The following is an 18,049-nucleotide window of genomic DNA, read 5'->3' on the forward strand; positions in this document are numbered from 1 at the left end:
GTTCCCGGTCCAACCCCCTGTCCTGCGAGACTTCCCCCTTATCCCAGGTGCTACAGGATCCACCTGGATCTGGGCTTATATCCCATTTACATGTCCCTTTACTGGCAGGGAGCGCGGATGAGGGACTGCTAAGCGATGAGCACTGAAATCTCGACATTTGAAGCCGCTAACCATGTTTCCCACACTGAAAGAGCCACACAATTATATATTCTCCACCATATGTCTCACACCTCATCCAAAGTGCACAGGGTACTACCTGAGTTCCCCGATTAGTGCCCCAAATTTCACCGGTGCCTAAGAATGAGATTCCCCAGATAATAGGGAACACTGTCCCCAAGTGATTTAGTTCCATCACGCCCGCATGGGAATCCCCGTCAGAGGACCCCCAAGACTTGTCTACTCTTTGTTGACCCTGAGTAAAACCACAGGACTGTATACAGATCATTTCTGACTGAGGTCCAACTTATTGCCCGAAAATAAGAGGCCAGACATTGGATGTCATCAGGAGCGCCAACCATCTCGCACTGGAACTCTGCAGTAAAGGACTTATGGAGCTGCACTTTCTTCTGTGTGGTCTTCGGACCCACACATTATGGACCTCTCTAAACTAGATAGTAATAGACAAGTAGCAATGACTATTGTGTAACTTATATTATTTGGGATGATCTCTGTGTGCAGAACCCACTGAGATACGTTCTGAGATATTCTATGTTATATTTGTTCCTGATAATGATTTATTAGAGATCAGAACTTGTTGATTTGCTGTATCCATAATGTATCTGATCTTTTGTATGATCTTTATTTGGTGTTAAAAAAATATATATATTTATGTCCTGTGCTGGTGCAGACCCTCTGACCTCCTCTCCCAGCAGTCATGTCGCTGATCTTTCAGAATGGAAGTCCACTCTGATGGAGCAATGACACAGGACGGAGGGTGGAAGAGCTGTTGAAGCCCAGGAGGTAAGTGTTGGTTTTTTTTTCTCACGTAAGAACGTATTTATTTCAATCATGTCACTCTTTATTTCAGGTCTTGCCCCTTGATGCTGGATCATCATGGAGTCGTCTTTACTCCCAGAGTGGGACAATGATGAGCGGATGTCCTTCTTGTTTTCTACCTTCAAGCAATCTCGTGACGTGGACAGTGCAGATTGGGACAGTAAAATGGCCTTCTGGTCATCCCTAATAGTAAAACACGCCAAGGCTCGAGGGCTCCTCAGCATCACATTACGACAGCTGCAGACAGACTTTACACGAAAGGGCAGCATTCCTTTAGGTCTGGGAAATGTCGTCCACCAAATGCTCAGGTGAGAACGGGGTGATGATACTTCACCTGGGAGAAGGTATGTTTCTGTACCAGTCACATTCATCAGAGGAGAAAACAAATACTCATCATCCAAGGACCCTTTGGTTTCTATCTATCACTATTGTCCAGGCTGAAATTAGAACTGTGCACTCACTTTATGTGATGGCAGACTGATGAGTCGTGACAGTGTGCACGTTGTCACGATTACCCTGTATTCCCTATGTGGGTGGACAGCTACAGTTGTGGCCAAAAGTATTGACACCCCTGCAATTCTGTCAGATAATACTCAGTTTCTTCTTGAAAATGATTGAAAACACAAATTCTTTGATATTATTATCTTCATTTAATTTGTCTTAAATGAAAAAACACAAAAAGAATTGTCCTAAAGCCAAATTGGATATAATTCCACACCAAACATAAAAAAGAGGGTGGACAAAAGTAGTGGCACTGTTCAAAAAATCATGTGATGCTTCTCTAATTTGTGTAATTAACAGCACCTGTAACTTACCTGTGGCACCTAACAGGTGTTGGCAATAACTAAATCACACTTGCAGCCAGTTGACATGGATTAAAGTTGACTCAACCTCTGTCCTGTGTCCTTGTGTGTACCACATTGAGCATGGAGAAAAGAAAGAAGACCAAAGAACTGTCTGAGGACTTGAGAAACCAAATTGTGAGGAAGCATGAGCAATCTCAAAGCTACAAGTCCATCTCCAAAGACCTGAATGTTCCTGTGTCTACCGTGCGCAGTGTCATCAAGAAGTTTAAAGCCCATGGCACTGTGGCTAACCTTCCTAGATGTGGACGGAAAAGAAAATTTGACAAGAGATTTCAACGCAAGATTGTGCGGGTGTTGGATAAAGAACCTCGACTAACATCCAAACAAGTTCAAGCTGCCCTGCAGTCCGAGGGTACAACAGTGTCAACCCGTACTATCCGTCGGCGTCTGAATGAAAAGGGACTGTATGGTAGGAGACCCAGGAAGACCCCACTTCTTACCCCGAGACATAAAAAAGCCAGGCTGGAGTTTGCCAAAACTTACCTGAAAAAGCCTAAAACGTTTTGAAAGAATGTTCACTGGTCAGATGAGACAAAAGTAGAGCTTTTAGGGCAAAAGCATCAACATAGAGTTTACAGGAGAAAAAAGAGGCATTCAAAGAAAAGAACACGGTCCCTACAGTCAAACATGGTGGAGGTTCCCTGATGTTTTGGGGTTGCTTTGCTGCCTCTGGCACTGGACTGCTTGACCGTGTGCATGGCATTATGAAGTCAGAAGACTAGCAACAAATTTTGCAGCATAATGTAGGGCCTAGTGTGAGAAAGCTGGGTCTCCCTCAGAGGTCATGGGTCTTCCAGCAGGACAATGACCCAAAACACACTTCAAAAAGCACTAGAAAATGGTTTGAGAGAAAGCACTGGAGACTTCTAAGGTGGCCAGCAATGAGTCCAGACCTGAATCCCATAGAACACCTGTGGAGAGATCTAAAAATGGCAGTTTGGAGAAGGCACCCTTCAAATATCAGGGACCTGGAGCAGTTTGCCAAAGAAGAATGGTCTAAAATTCCAGCAGAGCATTGTAAGAAACTCATTGATGGTTACCGGAAGCGGTTGGTCGCAGTTATTTTGGCTAAAGGTTGTGCAACCAATTATTAGGCTGAAGGTACCAATACTTTTGTCTGGCCCATTTTTGGAGTTTTGTGTGAAATGATCAATGTTTTGCTTTTTGCTTCATTCTCTTTTGTGTTTTTTTTCCATTTAAGACAAATTAAATGAAGATAATAATACCAAAGAATTTGTGTTTGCAATCATTTTCAGGAAGAAACTGAGTATTATCTGACAGAATTGCAGGGGTGTCAATACTTTTGGCCACAACTGTATATGATTACATCTATGCAGTTTGAAACTTTACAGTCTCATCCAGCTTCTCTCAATGGAAAAGATCTGAGAGAAGTGCATGAGTCTAGACAACATGTGATCGCTAGGATGCAAATCTCATAGATGTGCTCACATGGTTGCCCACCCGCCAGGGCAATACAGGGTAATTGTGACATCGTGCACATCGCACACTGTCACAAGCCAGCAGTATACGATGACATAGTGACTGCAGACTTTTAATTTCAGCCCTGACAAATCCTTAAAGGGAATCTGTCACCCCTTTTTCCGAATGAGCTGCCAGTCCCCGCCATCAGGGGCTTAGGCCGGTTTCACACTAGCGCTTTTTCAGCGCGCGCACGGCCGGGGGTAGCTCCGCCCCCGATCCGGCTCTCTGCCCGGCGTGCCCGCCCCTTCCTTGTAGCGCCGCCTCCTAGCGGACAGCGGCGCCTGCGATCGGCGCACCCTATCTTTAGCATAGGGTGCGCCGATCGTGCGCAGGCCGTGCGCTAGTTGCGCTTTGACCTGCGCTGCGCACTTTTGACGGTGCGCCGTGCGCGCCAAAATCAAACTTTTCGGATTTTGGCGCGCACGGCGCACCGTCAAAAGTGCGCAGCGCAGGTCAAAGCGCAACTAGCGCACGGCCTGCGCACGATCGGCGCACCCTATGCTAAAGATAGGGTGCGCCGATTGCAGGCGCCGCTGTCCGCTAGGAGGCGGCGCTACAAGGAAGGGGCGGGCACGCCGGGCAGAGAGCCGGCTCGGGGGCGGAGCTACCCCCGGCCGTGCGCGCGCTGAAAATGCGCTAATGTGAAACCAGCCTTATCTACAGCATTCTATAATACTGTAGATAATCCCCCGATGTAACCTGAAAGAGAAGAAAAAGGAGTTAGATTATACTCACCGGGGGGCGGTGGAGTCTTGGTCCGATGGGTGTTGCGGTCCGGCGCCTCCCTTCTAACGGAGACGGCTTCTTCTTTGCTGCCTGTCGTGGCTCCTGCGCAGGCGCACTGCTCTGCCCTGTTGAGAGCACTGCAGGAGACTGCTCTGCCCTCAATAGGGCAGAGCAGTGCGCCTGCGCAGGAGCCACGACAGGCAGCAAAGAAGAAGCCGTCTCCGTTAGAAGGGAGGCGCCGGATCGCAACACCCATCGGACCAAGACAGGAAGGAAAGAAGAGGACGGCATCGTATTAAGATGGGAGGCGCCGGACCGGACGGCGACACCCATTGGACCGGACCGAACGCTCAGACGCAGGCTTACTTCTACTTCTGTTAATGTAGTTATATTAGGTGGTGAACTTTGATTTACTCCTTACTGAATGATCTATGGCTCAGGAAGTTCATTGGTGAAAAGTGCAGGGTTAGTATATCAGCCTTCTTTGTCCTATATAATTACCTTGCTATGATCATTTTTTTAAGGAGGCGATGCAGTCTGATTTTTATTTATTTTTTTGCCAGTAATGGACTTTTTTTTTTAAATTTATTTTAGTGTCATTGGCGATTTTGTCTTGGATGCTATTTCTCTGACGTCTCCTCTTTCAAGGTTTTAAATGCCATTTGCTTTTGTCTTATCCCAAACTATTTCTTATCAGTTCTGGACATTTCATTACCAGAGGGTATAAACATTCTACAGTATTCCAGTAGAATATCTTTGAACACCATTCATGTGCATTTGGTCTTTCTAGAACATGGTCCCCGTATATAAGACTAAATTCTTCCCTTTAATTGACTTTTAGTTTTCCTAACGTTCCTGGTTTGTGCATATCCCCCTTGAAATGTTTTATTGACTATTACATTGAAACATCCCATATTGTGCTCCCTTTCTGCCTGTGATTTTCTTTGATGGCTGATGGCAAACTGATGAATTTTTAAGATATAAAAGTACAGAAAGGATCGGTGGTTCCAGTTCTATGTAATAAAACTATTTTCTCTTCTTTATTTTTTGGACAGGCAAGGTTCCCTGCAGAGAGAGCCTGATTTTGTGGCAGGTATCACCAGTGGCTGGGTCTCGTGGGGCATGCGACAGCTCTTCATCAATCCTCTACGCTGGACTCTTGGCTCGATTCTAGGTGGGCAGGTTAATCTGGACGAGCCATTTGTCGTTCCTGGAGTAATAAAGGTCAGTGATCTGGAACAAAGGGTAACTATAGACACACATAGGTTTGTATAGGAACTGTATGGAGAAACAGCTACAAGAACCTTTATTGATCTTTGTGATTCCATGGTAACAGACTGCACACAAATCTTGTGTAGTCTGATCTGACTTCTTCCTAAATACATTAAGGTACAAATGGGGGAATGACTGCCAGATCAGACTAGGACATGGCTTGATTGTAGTCTGATGGTTATGGAGGACATATATAAGTCTGCATAGAAGCCGTGAACACTTCATGGTTTTCTATAAAGACTGTCTCCATGGTAACAGACTACAAACAAACTTTCTGTAGTCTGACACTGTAGTTAAACACTTCCTTCTGTCCTCTACTTCTGCTCAAGAATGCAATTGGCAAAGGAACAGAGCCTGACTGCAGGATCAGGTCTATGATCATGGAGACACATAGATCTGCGTAAGAGCTGAAGACACAAGATGTCACGGTACTGCAGGGCATCCACTGTCACATCAGGGGAGCTGAGCTGCAATACCGGTCAAAACTCTCGACAGGAACGCACTTCTGAATGTGGTCATGGTTTAATAATCCTGGATTATCGTTCTCCTTCGCCTCATTGGGGGACACAGATACTATGGGTGTATGCTTCTGCCGCTTGGAGGCTGACACTAGGTGAAAAAAAGAGGTTAGCTCCTCCTCCGCCGTATACACCCTCGCCCCGATTGCGGGCGGTAATCAGTTTTTTGCTTAGTGTCCATTGGAGGCACACATCTGGCTTTTTTTCTCCAGACTTTTTCCTTTTTTCCATGAAGATTAGACAGGGGCAACGGATCCTATTGAAAGGGTCCGATTTCTCCAAACCAACAACGGGCGTGCACGTGCGAGTGTCGCCTCCACGTATCCTCTCCCGCAACGTGGGACACAGTGCCGGACTTAGCCCTGACCACCCCTAGGTATGGAAACCATGGGCTGTACAGAGGCACAAGAATATTCCGTGCGGCCCCCACTGCTCCACCAATGCATAGACTGCGGTGCTGCAAGGTGACGGACGGTCCCTCTCCTCACCCCCTGAAGGAGTTAGATGGAGCTAGGGTGTTAGGGTCGGCGGAACGCACCAGATATAAATAATGGAAGGCGCGTTCGCCGCCCGGGGTCCACCGTGCGGTAGATGACAAGACCGCTGCTGGACAATGGCAGATACGCTAGAAGTGCGATACAGCGCTCGGGTTAACGTCACCCGAGAGCCTGAGAGCGGACTCTGTTTAGTCACAGAGACGCCAAAGTATGAACTAGACGTAAAGGCTGAACCTGTTAGCTGCACAGGTCAGCCGGCGTGTGGCGTCGCAGCCGCGAACACCAAAAGCTGCTACTACTGCAGCGCGGCCGTAACTGAAGCCACTAAGCGACGATGCCGGAGGAGCCGGGCACCGACGGACGCTAGTGTAGGTGAGGAAGGCTCAGTGGCGTGTAGCCTGCCACAATCTGGAGCTGACTAACCCAACATACTGTCACCATTCGTAATATCCGAGGGAAGGGGTTTCATAATAAGTCAGACACCAGTCCATGCATCCATCACCATACACACACAGCATAATATGCTACACTAGCGCATGGCCGAGCCGCCATGCAGGCTTTTTATAGCCATGCGCTTCCGGGACCTTCCAGTACTATAGGAAGGACCAATCAGATCCGACATAGGACCTTCACATGTGACCCCTGCTCTCCACTGAGAGGACAAGTTGCGGGCATGCCCAGTCGCACGGCGCGAGGACTTAGCCTCTAGAGCAGTTCCCTGCAAAGCAGGTTGCGTTATCATTGCTGCACCAGAGGTGGCAGCAACATCCAGGCTCACAGAACGAGTCTGCGGGGAATGCCTGGTTCGCCGAGATTGCTGAGCAGGAGTCCGAGCGGTCGGAGGAGAATGGGAGACCGCAGGATGTCTGGCTCTGGATTCCCGCTGTGCAGTGCCAGGAATCCGACGCCTAACATTACCCCCCCTCCTAGGGCCCCCCCCTCTCTGAGCCTCACTGCGCTCAAAGGCCGCGATCAGGAGCGGTGCGTGAATATTTTCCACCGGCTCCCAGGTCCGAGCCTCGGGCCCATGACCCTTCCAGTCCACCAAATAAAATTTTTTGCCACGGACAAACCTGCGCCCCACGATGGCGTTAACCTCAAACTCATCAGACGATAAGTCTGATGACCCGGCAGATGACTCAGAAAACCGAACCATGTGAACTGGTTTGAGGAGGGACACATGGAACACGTCCGAAATGGCCAAATGTGGAGGTAGAGCCAGGCGGTAGACCACCGAGCTAAGTCGCTCGAGGACCTTGAATGGTCCAATGTATCGCGGTGCGAACTTGGGAGACTCAACCCGCAGTTTAATGTTTCGGGTGGAGAGCCATACCATGTCGCCAGGGGAGAAGCTTGGCGCAGGCCGCCGATGCATGTCGGCGGACGCCCTCATCCTTTCTTTAGATGCCCGGATAGCATCCTGAGTGCGATCCCAAATGTCCCGGGCCTCCACTGCCCAGTCTGCCACCCTGGAGTCAGTGGAGGACACTGGCATCGGGACAGGGACACGTGGATGTTGGCCATAGTTTAGGAGAAAGGGCGTCTGACCAGTGGAATCAGCCACCGCATTGTTTAGGGCAAATTCTGCCCAAGGTAGCAAGGATGCCCAGTCATCCTGCCTGGCAGAGACAAAATGTCGTAAATAGGTGACCAAGGTCTGATTGGCTCTCTCGACCAAGCCATTCGTCTCGGGATGGTAAGCGGAGGATAGATTTAGCTCGATGCTGAGTAAACTGCAGAGCTCCCTCCAAAACCGAGACGCAAACTGGGGACCACGGTCACTCACGATTTTGTCCGGCATGCCATGTAGACGGAATACGTGTTTAATGAACAAGGTGGCCAGACCTCGAGCGGAAGGCAGGCGTGCGAGTGGCACCAGATGCACCATTTTGGAAAAATGGTCGGTGACCACCCAGATGACCGTACTGCCACCAGACTTGGGCAGGCCAACTATGAAGTCCATGCCAACCATCTCCCATGGTCTATCCGCCACTGGCAGGGGAAACAACAGCCCCGCCGGCCTCTGTCTAGAGGGTCTGTTCCGAGCACACGAAACACATGCCTGCACGTACTCCTTGACATCTCGAGCCATATGTGGCCACCAATATGACCTTGCCAGGAGTTCGGCGGTCCGTTTTTTACCAAAATGGCCACCCACTCTGGAGGCATGTGCCCAGGCGAGGACCTCCGGCCGTAGCTGAGGAGGCACCAAGGTCTTGCCCGGTGGTACCGACTCGAGCGCAACTGGAGCCACGGTCGTAAAACTCTCCGGCGGGAGAATTAACCGAGGCTCAGCTTCTCCCTCCTCCGCTGAGACCACTGAACGTGAGAGAGCATCCGCACGGACGTTCTTCTCTCCAGAGAGGTAGTGGAGGGTGAAGCGGAATCGTGAGAAGAAGAGCGACCACCTGGCCTGACGGGAATTCAGGCGTTGGGCCGTCTGTAGATAGACCAGGTTTTTATGGTCCGTATATACCAGAAAGGGAAACCGGGCTCCCTCCAGGAGATGTCTCCATTCAGAAAAAGCCAACTTCATGGCTAGCAGCTCCCTGTCGCCGATGGAGTAATTTTTCTCCGCCGGTGAGAAGGTCTTGGAATAGAAGAAGCAGGGGTGCTTCCGACCTTGAGCATCCTTTTGATAAAGGACTGCTCCTGCACCGACGGAAGAAGCGTCTACCTCAAGGATAAACGGCTTATCCACATCGGGACGATGTAATATGGGAGTGCCAGCAAAATGTGATTTTATAGCCGAGAAGGCCTTGGAGACATGTTCTGACCAAGCATTGGGGTTAGCTCCTTTCTTGGTGAGAGCAACCAAAGGAGCCACCAGTGTGGAAAAGTGTGGTATGAACTGGCGGTAGTAATTCACGAACCCCAAAAAGCGCTGCACCGCTTTGAGGGAATGGGGTTCCTGCCAGTCCATTACCGCTTGTAGTTTGGCCGGATCCATGGCCAGCCCCTGGGCCGAGATGATATAGCCCAGGAACGGCAAGGACTCCTGCTCAAACTGGCACTTCTCCAGCTTGGCAAATAACGAGTTCGCCCGCAGACGGTCAAAGACCCTGCAGACGTCTCTCCGGTGGGTGGTCAAATCTGGCGAAAAGATGAGTATGTCATCCAGATAGACCACCACCGAGGTAGAGAGCATGTCGCGGAAGACGTCGTTGACAAAATCTTGGAAGACAGCTGGGGCATTACAAAGGCCAAAGGGCATAACCAGGTATTCGTAATGGCCATCCCTGGTATTAAAAGCTGTCTTCCATTCGTCTCCTTCGCGAATGCGGATCAGGTTGTATGCACCCCGCAGATCTAGTTTAGTAAAGATCCGGGCCCCCCGCAACCTGTCAAATAACTCCGAGATCAACGGTAGGGGGTATTTGTTTTTAACCGTGATAGCATTGAGACCTCGGTAGTCGATGCAGGGGCGTAGCTCTCCGTTCTTCTTCTGTACGAAGAAGAATCCGGCACCAGCCGGTGACACCGATTTTCTGATGAAACCCCTAGCCAGGTTCTCCCGGATATACTGGGACATAGCCTCCGTCTCAGGGAGTGATAAAGGGTAAACACAGCCTCGGGGAGGCTCTGTGCCTGGCAGGAGATCAATCGGGCAATCATAGGAACGGTGCGGTGGGAGCGTCTCCGCAGACTTCTTAGAGAAGACGTCCGCGTAATGGTGGTAGGGTTTGGGGAGCGAGGAGAGATCCGCAGGCACTTCTGTGGAAGCCACCTGAACGCTGCCCCTCAGGCACCTTCCCTCACAGTCCTTGCCCCAGCCCAGTATCCTCCCTGAAGCCCAGTCAATATGCGGGGAGTGGCAACGAAGCCAGGGAACTCCGAGGAGCACCTGATCGATGCCATTGGGCATAATTAGCAGGGACAGAGTCTCCCGATGTGAGGGTGAAATAGAGAGTCCGAGTGGGGCTGTCTGATGGGTCACCTGAGATGGTAACGGTGCCCCATTTACCACCCTGATGGTCAGAGGTTGGGGGAGTATCACCAGAGGGATAGCGTGTCTCTGGGCAAAAGTCGAGGACATAAAGTTCCCCTCGGCCCCGGAATCCAGGGTGACCTCTGCCTCCCAGGAGGAGGACCCACTATCTAATGTACCCTGGAACACCGGTTTGGGTGTAAAGGGTCCCACCTTGGATTGACCACCACCTACGGCCACTGAACGTGGTCGTCTTTTCGGCCGCTGAGGGCATGTGCCAGCCGAGTGGCCCAACTGTCGGCACTGATAACAGCGCACAGAGGTTCGCGTCGGACACAACTTAGTGCCGGTGCGAGACACCTCCATAGGCTCAGAGGAGAGGTGCTCCTGTGCGGGAAATTTCAGCGGCTCAGTTAAGGTGGGAGCCAAATTAACCCTACGTTTGGATTGCGCCCGTTCCAACCCGCGCTCCGTGTAGCGGAGATCAATGCGGGTGGAAACGGCGATCAACTCCTCCAAACTGGTGGGAATCTCCCTAGTAGCTAGAGCATCTTTTACGTGCTCAGCCAGGCCTCTCCAAAACACCGGGACCAACACTTTGTCCGGCCACTCTAACTCGGAAGCCAGTGTCCGAAACTGGACAGCATGATGGCTAACCGAAAGTGACCCTTGTGTTAAAGATAACAGTTGGAGAGCCGTATCGTGGGTGACCCGTGGTCCCAAGAAGACTTGCTTCAGAGCCACGAGGAACTGAGCAGCCCCCTGTACCACGGGATCACCACGTTCCCACAATGGCGTGGCCCACTGTAATGCCCGGCCAGACAACAGAGAGACAATAAATCCCACCTTAGCCCGCTCCGTAGGGAACCGTGCAGCCAGCAACTCCAGCTGGATGGAGCACTGACTAACGAATCCCCTACAGGAGGCACTATCACCCGAAAACTTATCGGGGAGCGGGAGGCGAGACATTGTCGGCAGGGGCAAAAGTGTGGGCGCACGTGAGACAGCCTCAGCGACTGTCTGAGCAGCAGCTAGCGCAGCATTCGCAGCTGAGTTGGTGCTCTCAATAGCCGCCAACCTGCTCTCCAGCTGCCGAATGTAGCGCTGCAGCTGCTGCACGTCTGCCATTGCCAGCCAGACCCTGGCGCTAGTGTAATGTTAGGGTCGGCGGAACGCACCAGATATAAATAATGGAAGGCGCGTTCGCCGCCCGGGGTCCACCGTTCGGTAGATGACAACACCGCTGCTGGACAATGGCAGATACGCTAGAAGTGCGATACAGCGCTCGGGTTAACGTCACCCGAGAGCCTGAGAGCGGACTCTGTTTAGTCACAGAGACGCCAAAGTATGAACTAGACGTAAAGGCTGAACCTGTTAGCTGCACAGGTCAGCCGGCGTGTGGCGTCGCAGCCGCGAACACCAAAAGCTGCTACTACTGCAGCGCGGCCGTAACTGAAGCCGCTAAGCGACGATGCCGGAGGAGCCGGGCACCGACGGACGCTAGTGTAGGTGAGGAAGGCTCAGTGGCGTGTAGCCTGCCACAATCTGGAGCTGACTAACCCAACATACTGTCACCATTCGTAATATCCGAGGGAAGGGGTTTCATAATAAGTCAGACACCAGTCCATGCATCCATCACCATACACACACAGCATAATATGCTACACTAGCGCATGGCCGAGCCGCCATGCAGGCTTTTTATAGCCATGCGCTTCCGGGACCTTCCAGTACTATAGGAAGGACCAATCAGATCCGACATAGGACCTTCACATGTGACCCCTGCTCTCCACTGAGAGGACAAGTTGTGGGCATGCCCAGTCGCACGGCGCGAGGACTTAGCCTCTAGAGCAGTTCCCTGCAAAGCAGGTTGCGTTATCATTGCTGCACCAGAGGTGGCAGCAACATCCAGGCTCACAGAACGAGTCTGCGGGGAATGCCTGGTTCGCCGAGATTGCTGAGCAGGAGTCCGAGCGGTCGGAGGAGAATGGGAGACCGCAGGATGTCTGGCTCTGGATTCCCGCTGTGCAGTGCCAGGAATCCGACGCCTAACATTGGGTGTCTGCACCGTCCTATTTTGAGGCCCCCCCCCTCACATACCTGAGCTGGGAAGCTGAAGAGGATCATCAGAGGAGGGGGGCCTGGGAGGTCTCTGGCAGCAAAAAATCCACAGGGCTGAAGCCCTTAGTCGGCAGCAGAGCCTTGGCAGCAGCAGAAGGGCAGTGAATTTGCGCCATTTTCGGCGCCGTGGGAGGTGGGTCCACCCCTCCCCCCCCCCCCCCCGTCGCGGGCATGTGATTAATTGAGCCCGCGGTTTCAGCTGGAGCTTGGCCGCGAGCCGGAAGTCCCGCTCCCCTTGCCGCGCGTCACTTCCGGCGGCCCGCCCCTCGTGCCTGAGCGGCGGGGAAGAAATTTATCCCCCGGTTTCGGATCACGGCTAGGCCGCAAACCGGAAGTACCGCCCCCGGAGCGGTTCTTCTGTCAACTGCCCACCCCGCAGCTGTGGCGCGCATTTGCTTGTATGGAGCAAGCACCAGGCGTCCAGGGTGGCTGCTCCCGTCAGGTGCCAGCCACTAAGCAGCTTGAAGAAACCAGCGGGCGAATCGACAAGACACGTGGGGGCACAGTACTGGGGTAAGTGCTGCCTGAGAGGCCACGCTACAGGGATAAACTCCCCAGGAGTTTGAAGTGAAGACGCACACGTTTTTATACTCTACATGCATCTCTTGTCGGGCCGCCTTTCCGCGGGCGGAGAGCCAAGCGATTATGCGAAGCCTGCAAGTCCGAACGCGCCCAGGAGCCCTCCTCTGTGACCGAGACCAATGTGCCAAGCCCCCCCGGAGTGGGCCCTATCACTGTCACAGTCCATGGTGTCGCTTACGAGGGCAGTCGAGACCCTTCGTGCCCCAGATAGGGGCAGGGACAGTGGCTCGCCTGTCTGGGAGGGGTCTTCCACCTCACAAGAGCCTCCGGCCTGCAGGGGCCGCTCTCACTCCAGGCACACCCGGGGAAACGAATCCACACGGTGTCGCCCAGTCCATCCAGTGCCTTGGCATCCGTAAGTTCCGCTTCTCGCTCCCCGTCACCAGTGGTTGATAGTGAGCAGACCTCAGATTTCGACTCAGACGAACCCCTTGACCTGGATGCTCCAGGGTCTCGTGAGACTGGACAGCCTCATCGAAGTCGTCAACCAGACCTTGGGGATTGAGGATGATCCCGCCTCGGCTACAGGGCATAAGGTGGCGTTTAAGCAGGTGAAGCGGCCACATAGAGTTTTTTTCGCTCATCCAGAATTTGAGGACATTGTGCAGCGACACAGGGAACGGCCGGATAGGCGTTTCTCGGATCAGAAGGCGCTCGAAGCAAGGTATCTATTTGCTCCGGACCTTCGTAAAAAATGGACGTGACTGAGGATCCTCCGGTGTCGCGCTTAGCCTCTAAAACCCTGTTATCCATACCTAGTGGTTCTTCTATTAAGGACCCCACGGATCGCCTCATAGAGAGCTTGGCTCGCTCGGTATTTGAGGCATCAGGGTCAGCCCTCTCTCCCTCGTTCGCAGCAACATGGGTAGCCAAGGCCATGATTTTGTGGTCAGAATCATTGAAGTCTTCCAGGAGCGAGACCTACCTGTAGAGATATCGGAGATCGCGATGGCCAGGGACTACTTAATCAATGCCTCTTTGGATGCGGCCAATTGCACGTCACTTGCTGCCGCTAACGCAATTTCTATTAGAAGAGCTCTATGGTTAAGGACATGGCGGGCCGATTCTACCTCCAAGAAGTCCTTGACTTCCCTGCCTTATCAGTGCCGCCGCCTATTCGGAGAGAAGTTAGATCAACTCATCTCTGACTCCACAGGAGGGAAGAGCGGTTTTCTCCCTCAGCAAAAAATCAAGCCGCTTTTTCGCCACGCGTTTCAGGCACGTTTTCGGGCCTTTCGCAATCCCGGGTGGACCACAGCGGCCAATTCCGCCACTTCAGGCCATGCCAACCAGGATAGGGAGCGGCAGGTCTCATATAGAGCCAACCCATTGGGGAGAATGCGTGCTCAACGACCCAGGTCGAAGGGATCCAGATCCCAAAGATCGTCAGCCAAATGACTCGTGGCGTTTGCCAGACGACACCAGTAAGGTAGGCGGCTGCCTACTCTGGTTTTGCCTCGTCTGGCTCAATGTCGCACACGACGCATGGGTAAAAGAGTTGGTGGCCTCAGGTTACAAAATAGAATTTCTCAGATACTCTCCAAGATGGTTTTTTCTTTCCTGTCTTCCCAGGGTGGACACCCAGGCAGGGGCTCTATTAGGAGCCATCAAATCGCTCCAGCGCAGCGGGGTCATTATTCCCATGCCAGAACACGAAAGAGCTCAGGGCTTCTATTCTAACCTGTTCGCGGTTCCCATAAAGCACGGGTCTGTCAGACCTGTTTTGGACCTGAAGCTCCTGAACAAATTCATCAGGATCAGACATTTCCGGATGGAGTCTCTCCGTTCAGTCATATCGGCCATGGAGCAGGGAGAATACTTGGCCTCGATCGACATCCAGGACGCATATCTACATATTCACATTTTTCCTCCTCATCAAAGGTTTCTACGCTTAGCCATTAACGGTCGACATTTCCAGTTTGTAGCGCTACCCTTCAGGCTAGCCACGGTCCCCAGAGTGTTCACAAAGGTTATGGCAGTCGTCATGGCCATACTGCATTCTCGAGGCATAGTCATCTTGCCTTACTTGGACGACGTCTTGGTCAAGGGCCCTTCAATACGGGCATGCGAGGAAAATGTCAACATCACGCTAGATACTCTTGCCCGCTTAGGGTGGTTGGTCAGTTCAAAGAAGTCATCCCTGGCGCCAGCTCAGAGGATTTCCTTCTTAGGAATGATCTTCGACACTTACCGAGGGTTGGTAATTCTCCCTCAGGACAAGGCGCTAGCTCTCCAATAGGGAGTCCGGACACTTCGCCAACCAGTCCCTCATACCATCCGTTTCGGGATGAGGATTCTAGGGAAAATGGTGGCAGCAATGGAAGTGATACCGTTTGCCCAGTTCGATCTTCGCCCCCTGCAGCACGCCCTCTTTTCAGCCTGGGACAAGAATCCTTTCACGCTCGATCGGCGGTGCCGACTGTCCTCTCAAGTCAGGCAGTCGCTCGGGTGGTGGATAACCAGTTCCTCTCTGACCCGGGAAAAACCTTCCCCCCAGACCATTGGTTGGTGATGACAACCGACGCCAGTCTCCAAGGCTGGGGAGCAGTGTTTCACCACCACACGACCCAAGGATTGTGGTCCCAAGCAGGAGGCACGCCTCCCGATCAACTTATTGGAGATACGAGCAATCCGGCTGGCTCTGCAACAGTTTCATCACTTTCTAGCAGGCCGCCCCGTCCGGATTCAATCGGACAACGCCACGGTGGTGGCTTACATAAATCATCAAGGAGGCACCCGCAGCAGAGCAACCATGCGCGAGGTGGGGCACGTTCTTCATTGGACTGAAGCAAACCACTCGGTGATTTCGGCAGTCCACATCCCGGGCGTGGAAAACTGGGCGGCAGACTTCCTCAGCCGGCAGGGTCTTGCGTCCGGAGAGTGGTCACTACATCCCGAGGTCTTCCAGCAGATTTGCTAACTGTGGGGGACTCCGGATGTGGACTTGATGGCTTCCAGGGTGAACGCCAAAAGGTGCCCACATATGTCGCTTGGGCCAGGGACCCGCAGGCAATTGCTGTGCATGCGTTGGTTCTACCGTGGAACCAGTTTCGCCTCCCATATCTGTTTCCCCCGCTGCCATTACTCCCGAAAGTCATCAAAAAGATCAAGACAGAAGGGGTTCCGGCGATTCTGCTGGCCCCAGACTGGCCCCGTCGAGCGTGGTACGCAGATCTAATGCAGCTGCTCGCCGACGTTCCTTGGCGACTGCCAGAGTGCCCAGATCTACTTTCTCAAGGGCCGATTTGCCACCCGAACTCAGGGGCCCTGTGTTTGACGGTATGGCCGTTGAATCTTGGATTCTATCCCAGGCGGAGTTTGGGCGCAAGGCGGTCGCTACAAAGGTTAGCGCCCAGAAGCCAGCCTCGGCACGTATTTACCATCACACCTGGAAGGTGTTCTTTGCTTGGTGTCGGGGCCGTGGTTGTTCTCCACTGAGATTCTCGATCCCCAATATCTTGGCCTTTCTCCAGTCTGGCATAGACTCAGGGTTAGCCCCAAGCTTTCTCAAGAGACAAATATCGTCTTTGTCCGTCCCGTTCCAGTGCAGAATTGCTACCAATTTGCAGGTGAAGACTTTCATCCAGGGAGTCACCCACTTGGTACCTCCCTATAAGGCGCCTATGGACGCCTGGGACCTTAACCTGGTCCTAAGTGTTCTGCAGGAACCTCCATTTGAACCACTACAGCATGTCTCTTTGCGGTACCTTTCCTGGAAAGTGGTGTTCCTAGTGGCCATAACTTCCATCAGGCGGGTCTCGGAGCTGGCGGCCCTATCCTGCCGAGCCCTGTTTCTCACTTTCCATAAGGATAAGGTGGTGCTCAGACCAGCCCCTCCTTTTCTGCCGAAGGTCGTTTCCTCATTTCACATTAATGAGGATGTTGTCTTGCCTTCATTTTGTCCAGCACCGGTGCACCGTGTGGAAAAGGCTCATCACACGTTAGACCTGGTAAGAGCCCTCCGGAGGTGCATGTCGAGGACGGCGCCCTTTCGTCAGACGGACACGCTGTTCGTGCTCCCCGAAGGGCGCAGGAAGGGACTCGCTGCCTCAAAATGGGCCATAGCCAGATGGATCCGTCTGACTATTCAGGAGTCCTACCACATTAGACGCACGCCGATTCCAGCAGGGATCAGAGCACTCTCTACTCGGGCAGTGGGCGCCTCTTGGGCGCTTCGGCACCAGGCTTCGAAGGAACAGGTTTGCAAGGCAGCAACCTGGTCCAGCCTGCACACATTTGCCAAACATAATATCCATACTCAGGCCTCAGCGGATGCGAGCCTGGGTAGAAGGCTTCTCCAAGCAGTGGTGGCGCACCTTTAAACAAGAGGTGCATGTAGCTTCGATCGGTGAGTCAATCTTCCACCCAGGGACTGCTTTAGGATGTCCCACAGTATCTGTGTCCCCCAATGAGGCGAAGGAGAAACAGGGATTTTTCTGATAAACTCACCGTAAAATCCTTTTCTCCGAGACGCTCATTGGGGGACGCAGCACCCACCCTGTTAGCCAAGTTGGCTCTTGTTTGTTTAATTAATACGCATTTTTTTGGATATTAGGGTGTTTTTTTTTCTGGACATGTTGTACCTGTAGTAAGGCTGATTTGTTGTCCTCCTACTGCTTTGGCACCAAACTGATTTCCGCCCGCAATCGGAGCGAGGGTGTATACGGCGGAGGAGGAGCTAACCTCTTTTTTCACTTAGTGTCAGCCTCCAAGCGGCAGAAGCATACACCCACAGTATCTGTGTCCCCCAATGAGCGTCTCGGAGAAAAGGATTTTATGGTGAGTTTATCACAAAAATCCATGTTTTCACTATTCAAAGTCTTCTCCTCTCCATTTAGAAGTGCGCAGTTTCTCTTGCTTCTTGGGGTCCCAGCAGTCAGACCTCCAGCTATTGGGAAGTTATTCCCCTTCTATTGGATAGGGGGTAAAGTCCAAACTTAAGAATACCCATTTAAACTTTATCCACAACTTCCAGCCACAGGCTGGACATGCTTATGATGGGAGCAGTATTTGTGGAATAGATTGGTGACCGCTGATTTTCCACTATAGAAGTTTTCTTTTCAT

At 52.2% G+C, this 18,049-nt stretch overlaps 1 protein-coding gene across 2 annotated transcripts in view; it reads left to right on the top strand.

Moving 5' to 3' along the window:
* CHMP7 (charged multivesicular body protein 7) overlaps positions 1 to 18,049 on the top strand; it is a 67,226-nt gene that overhangs the window by 10,252 nt on the left and 38,925 nt on the right. For both annotated transcript variants that reach the window (XM_073588891.1, XM_073588892.1), the window contains exons 2-3: positions 1,028 to 1,304; positions 5,126 to 5,294. In XM_073588891.1, the coding sequence (XP_073444992.1) occupies positions 1,054 to 1,304; positions 5,126 to 5,294 (420 nt within the window). In that variant the 5' untranslated portion in view covers positions 1,028 to 1,053. The remainder of the gene's footprint in view (positions 1 to 1,027; positions 1,305 to 5,125; positions 5,295 to 18,049) is intronic.

Source organism: Dendrobates tinctorius, unplaced genomic scaffold (genome assembly GCF_039654945.1).
Source record: "Dendrobates tinctorius isolate UK_male_01 unplaced genomic scaffold, ASM3965494v1 ptg000104l, whole genome shotgun sequence".
NCBI classification, from domain to species: domain Eukaryota; kingdom Metazoa; phylum Chordata; class Amphibia; order Anura; family Dendrobatidae; genus Dendrobates; species Dendrobates tinctorius.